The sequence below is a fragment of the Neofelis nebulosa genome, chromosome 9, assembly GCF_028018385.1.
Source record: "Neofelis nebulosa isolate mNeoNeb1 chromosome 9, mNeoNeb1.pri, whole genome shotgun sequence".
NCBI lineage: Eukaryota > Metazoa > Chordata > Mammalia > Carnivora > Felidae > Neofelis > Neofelis nebulosa.
The window spans coordinates 26,876,578-26,892,674 of NC_080790.1; the positions used below are offsets into that span (position 1 = coordinate 26,876,578).

The following is a 16,097-nucleotide window of genomic DNA, read 5'->3' on the forward strand; positions in this document are numbered from 1 at the left end:
GTCAAGGTCCTTGCAGACTAAATTATACCAGAAAAGTGTACTTCTCTCTGTGCTAGTGAAAGCCCACTACATCTGATGTTGTCTGGCTATTAGGTAGAGAAAAATGTATTTACTGTATCAGTACCTGCTTATCATATGTCAGGGGGTGTGATTATTTGCTCCAGTAAAGAGATCATGTCTGGAACAGTAGGTATAATTAGAGCCACCATTATATTAAGTTTGTCATAATCTGACATTTTCCAGGATCCATCTGTATTCTGCTCAGTCTAAATGGGTCAGTTAAACTGCCTACACTCACACACTTTGCAGTATCTCTCACGTGTTTGAGAGTGGCACACATTTCTGTAGTTTACATAGATATGCAATGGTGCTTTGGGTTTTCTCTTAAGGGGGAGAGTAAGCTTGGGGCTTTCACCTGGCACTTTATTCTGCATTAGTCCTCAATGAAGGCTCTGCTGGTTGTTGGATATATCTAATTCAACTATGTATTCAGGAAGTAGGGAGGTAACCACTGGGTGGGTCCAGAGACTTACTAGGCCTACCGTGGGATAGACTCACTCCCATAAACCCACTAACTCATCATGGTAATATTCTGGGTCCCAGAGGATTATCATTAACTAAGAACCAATCAACCTTGAAAAGACAGGTACAGTATTTCTTTCCCTCCAGGATAGAATTACCCGGCAAATGTTAAAGGTACGTCTTTGAGGGGGGCACATGAGTGACTCAGTCAGTTAAGCGTCCTACCCTTGATTTTAGCTCAGGTCATGATCTCATGGTGCATGGGATCGCGCTCCACATCAGTCTTTGCGCTGACAGCACTTTCTCCTGTTCTCTGTCTCTCCCTGCATTCGCACGCTCTTTTCCGCCACTCCTCTCTCAAAATAAATAAACTTTAAAAAAAATGTTATGTCTTTGGGGAAGACAAGGGAAGAATTATGGTATATGCTAGTTATAAAGAGCCTCTGACTGTGAAATGACTCCAGGATAGGCATTGGGTGAGAAACAATGTTTTAGCATGGTGACCTGGGTCAGACGTCTGACCCCAAACCTAGATTTTTTTTTTTTTTTTATTAATTTTTTTTTTTTTCAACGTTTTTTATTTATTTTTGGGACAGAGAGAGACAGAGCGTGAACGGGGGAGGGGCAGAGAGAGAGGGAGACATAGAATCGGAAACAGGCTCCAGGCTCCGAGCCATCAGCCCAGAGCCCGACGCGGGGCTCAAACTCGCGGACCGCGAGATCGTGACCTGGCTGAAGTCGGACGCTTAACCGACTGCGCCACCCAGGCGCCCCTAGATTTTTTTTTTTTTAATGTTATGTAGATCAAGTTTGGACTTAGGTGTACATCTCATTTGGCTTTAAGGCTTGCTGGTGAGTCAGCAACCACCTAAGATCCATGCTAGTTGCACTATTGTAATTATTACTCTGGCTGTTCCTGTTGCAAATGACCATGCTCCTCTATAGAGCTACCCTATAGCTCTGAGGGGTTGAGTGCCATCAGCTGGTCTCTATTCTAATCATCCCCCTGAAATCCGGAAGCTCATTTCAACTGAAGGACCTCCCAAGTGTCCCCCCCAGTTTACAGGACATCGATAGCACTTTTAAGGGATGCTAATACTGCCATATACAATGTATTTCTCAAAGTTAAGATGAAAAGAATATCCCCTGGGCCCTCTTGGAGGACATTGGGATGGGTGAACAGGTTGCAAATAATAAATTGACAACAACTTTTCCTTCCTAAGTTGTTAGATTCTTTCCTTCACATCACACCAAGGAATTTCTGGCATCTCAACTTAGTTTTGGCCACTTTTTTTTTTTTCTTCAGTTTTGGTCACATTTGAGTCCAGGTTTTAGCCAAGCAATTGAGCAAATAATTGAGAGCTATCCCCAGCTGCTTGAGTAGTTAGCCTTATGAATCAAATAGTACTGATGAGTACCTAAATTCAGCTGATTAAAATTGTGATCCGCTTTGTCTACGGTCTGTCACCCTTAGAATCTCTTTTTCCGTATGGTCCAAGATTTTCCCCCTCTAGAAAGTAAATACAGTCTTGCAGTTCTCTTTGTGTATAAGTGTGTTTACATGAGTGGAGGCAGTAAAGGATGGAAGGGTCAGCGATGAGGATAACTGGCATTCTCTTGCAAGGTACTTCCCTGAGGTACAGTCATTATACTGTCTTTTTTTTTTTTTTTTAATGCTTTTTTTGAGAGAGAGAGAGAGAGAACATGACCAGGGGAAGGGCAGAGAGAGAGAAAGGGAGACACAGAATCTGAAGCAGGCTCCAAGCTGTCAACACAGAGCCCGATTTGGGGCTCGAACTCATGAACTGTGAGACCATGACCTGAGTCGCAGTCGGACGCTTAACTGATTGAGCCATCCAGGCGCCCCAGTCATTGTATTGTCTTTAAACAAGGTAGCACTAGTCTTAACAGGTAGGGGAGGACTGCCTCTGCTGGCATAGGAAACTCAGTAGGGTTTGGAGCTTTCTATTTTCAGAATCATCCCGCATGTCCTTATTTATTTATTTATTTATTTATTTATTTTTTTTTCAACGTTTTTTTATTTTTATTTTTGGGACAGAGAGAGACAGAGCATGAATGGGGGAGGGGCAGAGAGAGAGGGAGACACAGAATCGGAAACAGGCTCCAGGCTCCGAGCCATCAGCCCAGAGCCTGACGCGGGGCTCGAACTCAAGGACCGCGAGATCGTGACCTGGCTGAAGTGGACGCTCAACCGACTGCGCCACCCAGGCGCCCCACCGCATGTCCTTATTTAAATTCTTGGGCCTTGCTCCTTCATGGTCAGTGCCCTCTTCTCCTGGCCATGATGAAGTAAGTGGTACTAGAGTAACCCTCTCGTTTTAAACAACCATTGCAGTTATTATTGCTAAGAACCAAGCCACATCAAAACTTTAGTGTCTTAAAACAACAAGAGTCATTTGTTTATCTTGCATTGTTTCTGTGGAACAACTTTAGGAAGGGCTTGACCGGGCCACTTGCGATGTGAGAAAGGTGAGGTGATATAACAGTTAACTCTAAATGAACTTTGATAAATTGAAGATGTGCATGATTACCTCTAGAGCAATCACTCAAAAATAATAAAATGACGGGGCACCTGGGTGGCTCAGTCAGTTAAGCGTCCAACTTTTGATTTTGGCTCAGGTCGTGATCTCAGGGTCGTGAGATTGAGCCCTGTGTTAGGCTCCATGCTGAGCATTGAACCTGCTTAAGATTCTCTCTCTCCCTCTCCCTCTCTCTCTTCCCATACCCCATGTACACACATATTTCCTCTCTCTTTCTCTCTAAATAAATAAATAAATAAATAAATAAATAAATAAATAAATAAAATGATGTGTGGTTAAAAGGCAATAGAGGAAATAAAACAAATGACTAAAACATATTTGATTAACCCAGTGAGATGCCTTCATTTGCACATAGACCTAGTGAAACTGAGTTTGTCCTGTATTCAGAATTCACGCAGCAGCAATGTCTACATCCGAGTTTTGGCTATACTACCTTGGCAGCTACGAGGAAAAAGAAATTCTTTGAGGCAATCATAGAAATAACTTGCTTCTCTGAACTTGAGGATTTAAAACACTGAATGTCATTTTCTTTCTTTGTGCTATTTGGTGAAATTAGAAGCCACCAACCTACCTCACAGCCTGGTATCTTCAGTGTCCTATCACTTAATTCACAGAAGCCTTTTTTTTTTTTTTTTAATTTAAATTTTAGTTATTTAACACAGAGTGCAATATTGGTTTCAGGAGTAGAATTCAGTGATATATCACATACAACACCTAGGGCTTATCACAAGTGCTCTCCTTAGTACCCATTACCCAGGGCACCTGGATGGCTGGTTGGTTAAGTGTCCAACTCTTGATTTTATCTCAGGTCATGATCTCACGGTTCATGAGTTCGAGCTCCACATCAGGCTCTGAGCTGGAATTCTGTCTTTCTCTCCCTCTCTCTCTCTGCCCCTCCCCCCACTTCCATGCACAGTCTCTTGCACAGTCTCTTGCACGCTCTTTCTCAGAATAAATAAACTTAAAAAGATACCCATCACCCATCTAGCCTGTCTCTCACCCACCTTGCTCCATCAACTCTCAGTTTGTTCTTTATCATTAAGAGTCTCTTGGGGTTTGTTTCCCTCTCTCCTCTCTCCCTGCTTCCCATATATTCATCTCTTTTGTTTCTTAAATTCTATATATGAATGAAATCAAATGATATTTGTCTTTCTCTGATTGACTTATTTTGCTTGACATAATACATTCTAGCTCCATCCACATCGTTGGAAATGGCAAGATTTCATTCTTTTTTTGATAGTTGAGTAATATTCCATTGTGTGTGTGTGTATGTGTATATATATAAATATATATGTGTGTATACACACACACACACCACATCTTCTTCATCCATTCATCAGTCGATGGACATTGGGGCTCTCTACATAGTTTGGGTATTGATGATAATGCTGCTGTAAACATCAGGGTGCATGTACCCCTTTGAATCTGTATTTGTGTATCCTTTGGGTAAATACCTAGTAGTGCAATTGCTGGATCATAGGGTAGTTCTATTTTTAGTTTTTTGAGGAACCTCCATACTCTTCTACAGAGTGGCTGCACCAATTTGCATTCCCACCCACAGTGCAAGAAGGTTCCCCTTTGTCTGTGTCCTTGCCAACACCTGTTATTACTTGTGTTGTTAATTTTAGCCATTCTGACAAGTGTGGGGTGGTATCTCATTGTGGTTTTGATTTGTATTTTCCTGATTAGTGATGTTGAGCATCTTTTCATGTGTCAGCCATCTGGATATCTTCTTTGGAAAAGTGTCTATTTGTGTCTTCTGCCCATTTCTTCACAGGGTTATTTGTTTTTTGGGTGTTGAGTTTGTTCTTTATTGATTTTGAATACTAACCCTATGTCATTTGCAAGTTTCTTCTCCCATTCCGTTGGTTGCCTTTTAGTTTTGCTAATTGTTTCCTTTGCTGTGCAGAAGCTTTTTATCTTGATGAAGTTCCTATACACAAAACCTTACATTAGGTGGGAACTTTAGTCTAAGCTCCCACAGGTGGTAATTTCTTAAATTACCACCTTTCATCACTGGATATCATGGAGCACCAGTGCCAGACCCTCTCATGATCACTGCCTCCTCATGCCTTCAGATCCAACCACATCAGATAACTAATCACAAATTTTTATTTTCTGCAGGGGCAGCCTTCTGAATTTCTGGGAGGGTTTGGGTTTCAAGTTTCAATGCCATATTGCCAGGAGAAGTGCCTTCAACTACACTATAAGATCATGTCAGCAAAAATTCCACTGTGGCTATAGTCTGTTACGTGTAATTCGGTTGAATACATATATGTGTATATGTAAATATACCTGTGTTGGGTACTTATATAAACAACTTATAAAATTATGGTTAGAACAGTAATAACTATTGTATCATTGTAGAGGTTTCACATGAATTATATATTTTTTTTTTTTTTTTAACGTTTATTTATTTTTTTTTTTGAGACAGAGAGAGACAGAGCATGAACGGGGGAGGGTCAGAGAGAGGGAGACACAGAATCCGAAACAGGCTCCAGGCTCTGAGCTGTCAGCACAGAGCCCGACGCGGGGCTCGAACTCACGGACCGCGAGATCATGACCTGAGCCGAAGTCGGACGCTTAACCGACTGAGCCACCCAGGCGCCCCATGAATTATATTTTAAAATTTCATATGTATTTTGGCTATTTGGGATTTATAACTCTTTTTGCTTAGAAACTGTTTTATAAATTCTGGTTCCACTTTCAGACCAGGCCTAAAAAGCCTGCATAGCTCATACTGTATCAGAAATGCAGATAGGGCGCCTGGGTGGATCAGTCAGTTGAGCATCCAGCTTCGGCTCAGGTCATGATCCATGGATTGTGGGTTCGAGCCCCATGTCAGGCTCTGAGCTGTCGGCACAGAGCCTGGAGCCTGCTTCGGATTCTGTGTCTCCCTCTCTCTCTGCCCTTCCCCACTCATACTCTGTGTGTGTCTCTCTCTCTCAAAAATAAACATTAAAAATTAAAAAAAATAAATAAATGCAGAGAAGCCAGCATCCAAAGACACTTTTATAAGCACAGTCGTCTTTTAGAATGTTTCCCAAAAATTAGACTAGTTAAGAATTCTAGCTGGATGCAACCTAAAGCAAATCAAATACATCCACTTTGAGATTGCCAGCTCTGTCAATTAAGGAGTCTAAAGATCCATTTAGCTTCTTGAGGATGGCTTCCCAGATATCGACACCCATTGTGGCCATCCATGGCTGTCTTGGCATCTTGGGTGACTCCACTGCTATCTATAGGAAAGTGTTTGCATGTAAGGATGGGACGTGGAAGTAGAGCCGCTGCCATGCTGTTGAAACTGATCAGAAACAAGGGGTAAGGGACACGGGCCAGGGAAGCAGAGTAGTGGTAACAAGTACAGAATTAGCTTAGTCGATGAGGTGAATCTGAATTGTGCACATAGGGGAGTATTACCCAAGCTTGTGCCGTGTTCTGAGGATGGTCTTTAATTGCTAAACCGAAGGGACTGTCTGGAAGCATATAGGCCTCCTGTTGGCAAGTTTTATCTGTGAGATAAACAATGACTATTTAATTGTACCCCCTCCTTCTTTTATAAATGTTTCAGCGATCCTGGGCTCCCTGAGCAGGACATTTTAAAAAAGGAAAAATAAAGCAGACTAAACTAAATAAACTAAACTAAGAAACATACCCTTGCATTGCCATTGAGTAGAGGTGAACTAAAGACGCTGCTCTCACAGTCACAGTGGTGACAGCTGGAGTGGGGAGCTTCTGGGGAGTCCAGTGAGTCCTCCCAGTATCGTGGAGTAAGCTTCCCCTTGGTGCCTTTCTTTCCTGGAGGATTCCAGTTGCCAGTAAAGTAGCACTTGGTTCTTATTTCCTGTTCCTCTCTTTTACCTGTACCATATCTGTTTTCTGTTGTTTTCAGCCTTTGTCCTAGATGCATGAAATCAACAGGTCATCTCAAACTTTGAAAATAAAAATTTGGGCCCTGTGGGATTAAAGATGTTTATGTGCTAAAAAAAGAAAAAGCCATTAGTCACTATAAGCTAATTCACTTACTTCTGTTGTCATTTCTAGGCAGAAGAAATCCTCAGGCAAGAGCTGGAGAAGAAAGAAACGCCGAGTTTGTACTGCTTGCTCGGAGATGTCCTTCGAGACCACGCTTGCTATGAGCGGGCCTGGGAACTGTCCCGCCACCGCAGCGCTCGGGCTCAGCGCTCCAAAGGCCTTCTTCATCTGCGGAACAAGGAGTTTAGAGAATGCGTGGAGTGCTTTGAGCGCTCGGTGAAGATCAATCCCATGCAGGTTAGACAGTTCGGAAAGCCCACCTGCTCTGGGCGCTTCTGTTTCTCTTTGGTTTGGTGTCTTACCAAGATGAGTGAGCACCCATCTTCTGCCCACGTGCCTGGTGAGCTGTGTTTGCAAGCCGAGAGCTGAGTCTCCCACGCTTCTGGCTTGTCATGGGAAATGCTGCTTTTCTCTTACTTACTTTCTGCTGTGTTTCTGTTACTTACTTTTCGGTTTTATTTTGTTATTTCTTTCTTTAAACTGTCCTTAACCCAAATACAGCTAGGAAAATTAGGTTTTATTTTCAGCAGATATGTTAGGGAGAAATAGAGGAGAGTCAGAATTGCACACACTGTAGGACTGTGCAAAGAATTGTTGGAATCAGCAATGAGAGCAAAACTGATATAAATAGGGTAACATCTAGAATGGATTCTTGATCATTTAAGAAAAAGTATATTTACAGACACATAAATTTTTCTTTTTTTAAGGTTTGAAAAAGTAATACAAAAAGTCTGGATCGTTAAAATAGGTGACAAGCAGGGCACCTGGGTGGCTCAGTTGGTTAAGCATCTGACTCTTGATTTCAGCTGAGGTCATGATCTCATGGTTCATGAGAATGAGCCCCTCATGGGGCTCTGCACTGATAATGAGGAGTCAGCTTGGGATTCTCTCTCCCCCTCTCTTTCTGCCCCTCCCCTGCTTATGCTGTCTCTTTCAAAATAAAGAAATATTTAAAATAAGTGACGATAAATCCACAGGAGAGGACTAAATTTTGAAGAGAAGAAATTAACCATACTTTGTACTTAATGACACTCAGTTGGCAAAATGATTTTATTCTCAGAAATGGTCTTTGTTTTTTTTTAAACCGTACTTTCTTTGTGACTGCTTTCCTGTTTCACCAGTCAGAGGCACACATAACTGTCAACCATGGGTCCTGACAGATGCACACTGACTTGGTAACATTCTGGTTAAAACACTAATTTGTAATCAGCTGCTAATGTTTACTGAATACTTACTATGAGCCAGATATGTTGGGCATTTTGCCAATATTTGAACCCAAGACAGACTGACCCCAGAGCCTGTGTTCTTTTTTTTTTTAATTGTGGTAAAAAAAAAAAAAGCACGTAACATAAAATTTACCACCCTAACCATTTCTAAGTGTTCAGTTCAGTTGTGTGAAGTTTATTCCTGTTGTTGTGTAACCACCACCACTGTCCATCTCTACAACTTTTTTTATCCTGCAAAACTAGAAATTTGTACCCATTAAACAGTAACTCCCTCTTCTCCCCTTTCTTTAGTCCCTGGCAACTATTCTGCTTTCTGTCTCTATGAATTTGACTATTGTTGGCCCCTCGTATGAGTGAGTCATACAGTATTTGTCCCTTTGTGACTAGCATATTTCACCGAACATCATGTCCATGTTGTAGCCTGTGTCAGAGTTCCGTTCCTTTTTCAGGCTGAGTGGTATTCCATTGTATGTATATGCCACACTTTGTTTATCTGTTCGTCTGCGGCTGGACACTGGGTTGCTTCTGCCTCTAGGCTATTATGAATAGGCTGCTATGAACAAGTGTGGGCAGAGATGATCATGTTTTGAACTGGGTAGATTTGGGGCATAGCTCTTATATGCAAAAAATTGGAAGTACATTTTTGAGCTAATCACTTGCTTTCTTCACTCTGGGTAATGAATACAGTGAGAACCTTCCAAATCAGCTGACTGGTAAAGAAAATCCGGAGAAGAGATTATCAGCAGAAATTAACAGGTGCATTTGGCAGAAAGGATATTTAAAGTATTGTCAGAGTTGGTTTTTATTGACAACTCACTCAAACTGAGTGGTCAACTGGGGAGGATTTTGCCCCCCAGGGGACCTTTGGCACTCGGTGAAGTGAAGGGGACTGCTACTGCCATCTAGTGGGCAGAGTCCGAGGCTGCTGCTAAACATCCCATAATGAACAGGACAGCCCCCCAAGGTAAAGAATTATCGGCCAAAATGTCTGTAGTGCCAAGGTTGACAAACCCTGCACTAACTTGATTATCACTAGATTTTTTTTTCCTTTAAAAAAAAAAAAAAACTCAATATTGTGTTGTTAAATTTTTACTTTACTCTTATGGAAAATTGTGTCCTTATCCTTGTTTATGTTAGTACCCCTGCCTAAGATTTGCCTAACCTCAGCTGCTGGAAGGAGTGAGGAAAATAAACTCCCTCCCTTAGCCTCCGTAGTCTAAGTTGTATCAGTGGCATGCACCTGATGGATGTGGGTTATTTTCTCAAGCGCACAGTCTCTTCCCAACAGATTGGCATTCATGTTTTCCTCTTGCCCCACTGGCTCCTCCTTCTCAGTCTTGGCGGCTTCCTAGGCTTAGTCCTTGGGCCTCATCTCTGTCTACACCAGCTCCCTGGATTTCATCTGCTCCCATAGGTTTGATACCGTCTATACACCGACAACTCCCAAAAGTGGGTTTCAGGGTTTCTCCCCTAAACTTTAGACCCCTGTGTCTAACTGCTTCCTCAGTCTCTCCATTCATTACTCCAGCTTAACATTTACAATATCTGAGATACTCCCCTCCTGAAGACTTTTGTCCCCAAGGTCATCCCCTTCCTAAATTACTCTGACTGGTCTTCCTGCCTCTATCGATCCCTATTCTCAAAGACCATCCAAATGGGTCCCTTTTTTTTTTTTTTTTCTAAATCTTTATTTATTTTTGGGAGAAAGAGAGACAGAGTGTGAGTGGGGGAGGAACAGAGAGAAGGGGAGACAGTATCCGAAGCAGGCTCCAGGCTGTAGCTCTCAGCACAGAGCCCAGTGTGGGTCTTGAACCCACGAACCGTGAGTTCATGATCTGAGCCGAGGTCGGACGCTTAATGGACTGAGCCACCCAGGCACCCCCAAATGGGTCCTTTCAAATGTGAGTCCAATATGTCATTCCTCTGTTCCCTCCCCTAGAGGTAGCAGGCAGAATCCCTGAGAGGCTCTCTCCCAGCAGAGTGCCTCCCATTCTTCCCCCTCAACTCACTCCACCTCAACTTCCCCCTCAACTCACCTCTTTCTTCTTCCCTGAATAGTCCAGGCACATTCCTGCCTCAGGGTTTTAGCACTTTGATCTCCCTCTGCCTGGATGTTCTTCCAGATATCTGCATACCTCACTCCGTTACCTCATTCAAATCTTTGCTCAAATGTCACCTGTTCAGAGAAGCCTTCCACAATCATTCTGTGTAAAAGCATAGGCCACCTTCCACCCCACCTTATACTCTTTACTTTCTTCTCTGCTTTTTCTCCAGAGCATTTAGCACCTTGTAATATTTTTACAGCTTACTTTAAAAAAAAAAATGCTGTGTCCCCTTCCCTAGAATGTAAGTCCTATGAAGGCAGAAGTTTTTGTCTTTATGGTTCGTTTATATTTTCCTGGTGCCTGTAACAGTGCCTAGCACATATTGGGATTCAATAAATATTTGTTGAGTGAGCAAATACATAATATCTTTAACCAATTAGTCAATCAAACTATATGCTAATTGTCTGCTGTGTACATAGCACTGAGTCAGAGGAGAAAGCAGTAGCAGCAGCTCGCCAGATAGGCTTGTTTGTACCCCCTGCTACAGTCTAGTGAAGCTAACATAGGCAGGACCAGCCAATAGTGTGAGGCATCAAAGAAATACCAAGTGAGTTATTTGTAAAGCACTGGTTACCTAGAGGTCAAAGAGATAGTAGAGACAGGATGGTAGATAGTGAAGATAGGATGTTGAATTTGGCTTTGAAGGACAGATAGTACTTGGATAGGCCAAGAGGAGGGCGGTGGAGAGGGCATTCCAGGCAGGTGAACAGTATGAGCAAAGCCCTGGAAACCGAAAGAGAAGGGGTGCGTGCATGTTTGTGTTGGAGGAACAGAGGAGTTAGAGAGTAGGCTAATAGGGGGAACAGAGGAGTCAGGGAATAGGCTGGTTTTGTAGAGTAAAAGGAAATAGGGCGGTTCCAGTGGGAAAGTTGGAGCGGAGCCCGCTTATGAAAGGTCTTAAATGTGAGGTTAAGCTCTTTGGCTTTTTATTTGGCAGATAGGGAGCCGCTGAAGGACCGGTTTGTGTTTGGCTTTGTTTTGAATGAAGGAATGTGGTATGCGTGGAGGTAATTTAGTCTTATTGTTTGGGAAGCGCTGTGGCCTTGGAAGATACTAGATGTAGACAGGTTTGGGAGACCAGCACATGTCTAGCCTGACAGTTATCAGTCTGGCAGGGGCGATAGGAAAGGGGATGGATGTGAGGGAATTTGCAAGGGAGGACTTGACAGGACTTGATGGTCTCATTATATAATTTTGAATTAATTACTTAGCAAGACAAAGAAATGACAATTGCTCAAAGCAGCATCACAATACAAACAGATGTTATGTGAGGATATTTTGCAGTTTGTCATATGGATCCAATTCAGGCAGGCTGTGAGCCATGCCAAAATATGCAGGCATTTGATGCTAAGTTGTACAGAACTACTACAAGATACAAACTTGGACTCCATAGACATTGGAACTTGGGATCCAAGTTTGAACCGTTAGAAGGGAGAGCTCCTACATGCTGTCGTCTCCTTTAAGTCTTGGAATAGAAGGAAAATAGAACGGAATTTAATTTAAAAAATAGGGATTTCAAAAAATGTATTCTCTTCTTTCAGACATTTCCAAACAGGTTTAATAACAAAATTTAAGCAGAATGAGAGTGATATTTGGATGGCTTTTGTGCACTGTAATGACTTTCTGAAACCAAATTGGTATAAAAATAGAAGTGTTTGTTTTATATCAGGGAGTGTCTGCAAAACCAAATGCACTGTCTATGGAATATTTGTTAGAGAACCAGAAGACATGTGCACTGTTTACATTTGTGCTTCTGAGATTGCCAGCTATTGTTCCCTTCGACCTACCCATTTCATTTCCCCACGCAACTTCTGACACTAAAATTCAACCTTAGACTTGACTTTGTGGGCTGTTGGAAGGTGAAGAAGGTGGGAGAGAATAGTAACCAAACCTCCCAAACAGGATCTCACAGTCTCAGGACCCGAATTAAAATAGAAATCCTTATGTCTACTTGTTATTCCCATTGTCCCCTACTCTTATGTAAAAAGTAAAAACAAGGAAATTGCTCAGATATCAAACCAGTATGTGTAGCATTGAAAAAGGAAAATGTCACTTCCTATTATTTTTTCTGCTCTCTCTCAGCACACATACTAGATTCCTTTTCTTTTGTCAGTCCCTTCCCAGGGCACGCCCCCCTCCCCCCCCCCCCGCCCCCCATTTATTTTCCCCAAACTCTCCTCTTCATTGAACTGGTCACCCACCTTTGTAAGGTTACGTGATATAACTGCAGGGTAAATACCCGAAGACATGTATGGCCAGAAGGGCCATGTTGGGAGGAGGTGGGCAGTCACTGTGGACTGACCACATCAGGAAAGGCTATGCTGGACATGGTGCAGGAGTGAACGCAGGTGTGCACCGAGGGCTGGAAGGTGAGTAAGTGTTCAGAAGGGAACTGGCGTCCCAGGTTAGAAGAGCACGAGGAAAGCCATGGATTTGAGTGTTCACTAAACATAAGTGGCCAGGTTATGCCTGTTATCCTGGTAACCCATCGTGTTTAGTGTTTGTCTCAAGGTTTTTCATTTTTAAATGGGGTGTTATTAATTGTTGCATAAAAAGCAGAGTGGGTTTTCATAGACATCCTCTTTGTTCTTCCCTCTTCTGCCGCAGTCTCATCTAGTATCGTACTCGATGCATGTGCAGAGGACAGAGCTCCCACTTTCCAGTGCTAAAATCTGAACAATGACCAGTAACAGCCTGTCTCTTTTTTTTCCAACCCTTTCCACACACAAGTTACTAACCTGACCCTTTCAAGGACAGTACACAGGATGCTTGCTGATAAAGCCTCCTGTGCTTGCTCACAGAGTCTGGGAACAGCCACCTCCTTCAGGTCCGGGGTGCTGGTAGGAGAAATACTCGCACCAGTGTCTTTGTAAGCCCCCTTGTATGTATCAGACATTTGTGCCAAACTGCAGCCTGTGCGATGCATGACGTTGCCTGGCTACCAGTTGGCAGGATTAACGGGAAATGTGGGGAATCATAGACTAGATGTATGGGGAGCAGAGCCGAGCAGGCCTGCCATAAATAAAGCACATGGGGAATAGTCTGAATTCTTTTGCTACAGTGGTTTGATCACTTATTGTATGGCCTAAATGTACCACTATTTTTATATTACATTGCTTGGTAACTTGTATATAGTTTATAGTAAACCCTTTGGCAGCATTCATTTCCAAAAAGCAAACAAATCAAAAAAGTGTGTTAGAGGACCATACGGAACTCAATTCTCGTTTGTCAAGAGAGCTAATGAATGTATAGGTTGTACAACATTTACCCTCCACTTCAGGGGCTGTGGTGATAACACTAACGGGAAGACCTAAATTTGTTGAAGAAACATTAGCATTTACATCAAAAGTTAGTAGTAGTTGGTTTTCTTTTCTTTTTTTTTTAAAGTCACGTCCAAAGATGATGATTTAATATGAAGCTATAGAAGGTGCATTGTCATGGCATTTTGTGAGGCTTGACTTTTTATTTGGAGCAAATGAAAATGAGCAGAAATGGTTTATAAGATTGGTCCATCCCACATTTTCTTGTAGGTGTATGAAAAGTGAGATCACAGGTGCTAATGTGCTTGCTCTCTTAGGTGAAATAGCTCATCACCAATTGAATTCACCAGTTTGGTATCAGTGACATCAGATGTTTCAAATAGAAAAGTCATTAATTCTGTTCTCATAATGGTTTGATTTTTTTCACCTAGTTAGTGGATTCAGAATAAAATTCTTGGAGATTCATTCTCTCAGAGGTGAAACATCTCACATTATTCTGAATGCTATTGTACATTCAGTTAAAAAGTTAAACATAACAGATAAAAGTCTTACTTGTAGTGGTGGTAATATGGATATCAATTTTGGTGGACCCTGTGAAGTGTAAACGTACTTGGATTTGATTGTGATGGTAGACATAATGTGGTCCAAAGAGGCTTCTACTAATGGAAATAAAAACTGGCTGTTGTCATTTATAATTTTTTTTTTTTTTTGAGAGAGAGAGAGAGAGAGCGAGCCAGAGCGAGCAGGTGCGAGCTGGGAGAAGAGCAGGGGAGAGAGAGAGAGAATACCAAGCAAGCTCCGTGCTCAGCACAGAGCCCAATGTGGGGCTTGATCCCATGACCCTGGGGTCATGACCTGAGCTAAAATCAAGAGTTGGATGCTCAACCAACTAAGCCACCTGGGCACCCCTACAACTATTTTTATATACACCATTGCGTAATTGAATTATAAGATTCTTGTGACTTTTCTGATGTTGAATTAAATTTTGTATCGTGTGGCAGTATTTACTTTTCTTTTTCTGCCCATCGTCAGGTGGATTTTAAAAATGTTTGAATTTTTTAAGAATTATTTTATAAGTCAATTTAAGTGTCCTACAGTCACATGGACTGTTTAAGAAGAGAGTCTTTTGCATTTTGGCTGCATTCTGTTAAAAATCAATTGGAAATCTTTTATGTCTTCAATTAATGGAGTTCCAAAAAAAATTCAGCTTTTGAAAGTTTTTTAGCAAATTGTAATTATTGTAGGCAATATTTTCAAACAGGGGGACATTGAAATTTTCCACAAAGGGAATAGTGAGTGTTCAAATGATACACAGGATTTAATTTTGAAATGTAAAATCACACTTTTGAATATCTTCACTGTCTGCTAGGGCTGCCATAACAAAATATGACAGACTGAATGTTTAAGTAGCAAGTTTATTTTCTCACAGTCCTGGAAGCTAACAGACCAAGATCAGGGCACCTTCAGGGTTGGTTTCTCAAATTCATATTTGAGGTCTCTCTTCCCGGCTTTTAGATGGCAAGGCTCTTCCTCTGTGTGCCTGTAGTTCTCTTCTTATAAGGATACCAGTCCTGTCATATTAGGGCCCCAACTTTATGACGTCATTTAATATTAATTGTCTCCCTTTTTTTTGGTGTGGGAGAGCTCGAGGGATGTGGGAAGGGTGGAGCATGGTGGGTGAGAGAGAGAGAGAATCTTCCAATGCAGGGCTTGATCTCATGACCTTGAGATCATGCCAAAATCAAGATTTGGATGCTTAATGGACTGAGCCATCCAGGCACCCCTAATCTTAATTATCTCCTTAAAAGCCCCCTCTCCAAGTATCGTCACGCTTGGGGGGTTGGATTTTAACATACGAATTTTGGGGAGGTGTAATTCAATCTATAACATCCACCTAGGAGGAGTTGTTTGTTTGTAACATTTTATTATGCAAATTTCAATTATATAAAATATATAATAGCAGAGAGACCACTATAATGAGCCCTTTCCCATATGCCTGTCAACCAGCTTCAACAATTACTAACTTATGGCTGATCTTATTTCATCAGTATTTCCTTAACTCAACCCCATATTATTGTAAAACAAATCCACAGGTACCTGTGTGGCTGAGTTGGCTAAGTGCTGGGCTCTTGATTTTGGCTCAGGTCATGATCTCACAGTTTGTGGGATCGAGCCCCACATCGGGCTCCATGCAGATAACACAGAGCCTGCTTGGAATTCTCTCACTCCCTCTCTCTGCCCCTTTCCTGCTCATGGGCATGTGAGCACATGTGCATACTCTCTGTCTCTCAAACTTTAGAAATAAATTTAAAAAACTAATGTATCAAGTCATTTCATTTTTTATTTTTTGTTTAATTTTTTTTTTAAACGTTTATTTATTTTTGAGAC

At 41.9% G+C, this 16,097-nt stretch overlaps 1 protein-coding gene across 2 annotated transcripts in view; it reads left to right on the top strand.

Moving 5' to 3' along the window:
* The window catches only part of TTC27 (tetratricopeptide repeat domain 27), a 190,798-nt gene that overhangs the window by 120,559 nt on the left and 54,142 nt on the right, over nt 1-16,097 (top strand). For both annotated transcript variants that reach the window (XM_058682998.1, XM_058682997.1), the window contains exon 13: nt 7,128-7,355. In XM_058682998.1, coding sequence (XP_058538981.1) covers nt 7,128-7,355 — 228 coding nt within the window. The remainder of the gene's footprint in view (nt 1-7,127; nt 7,356-16,097) is intronic.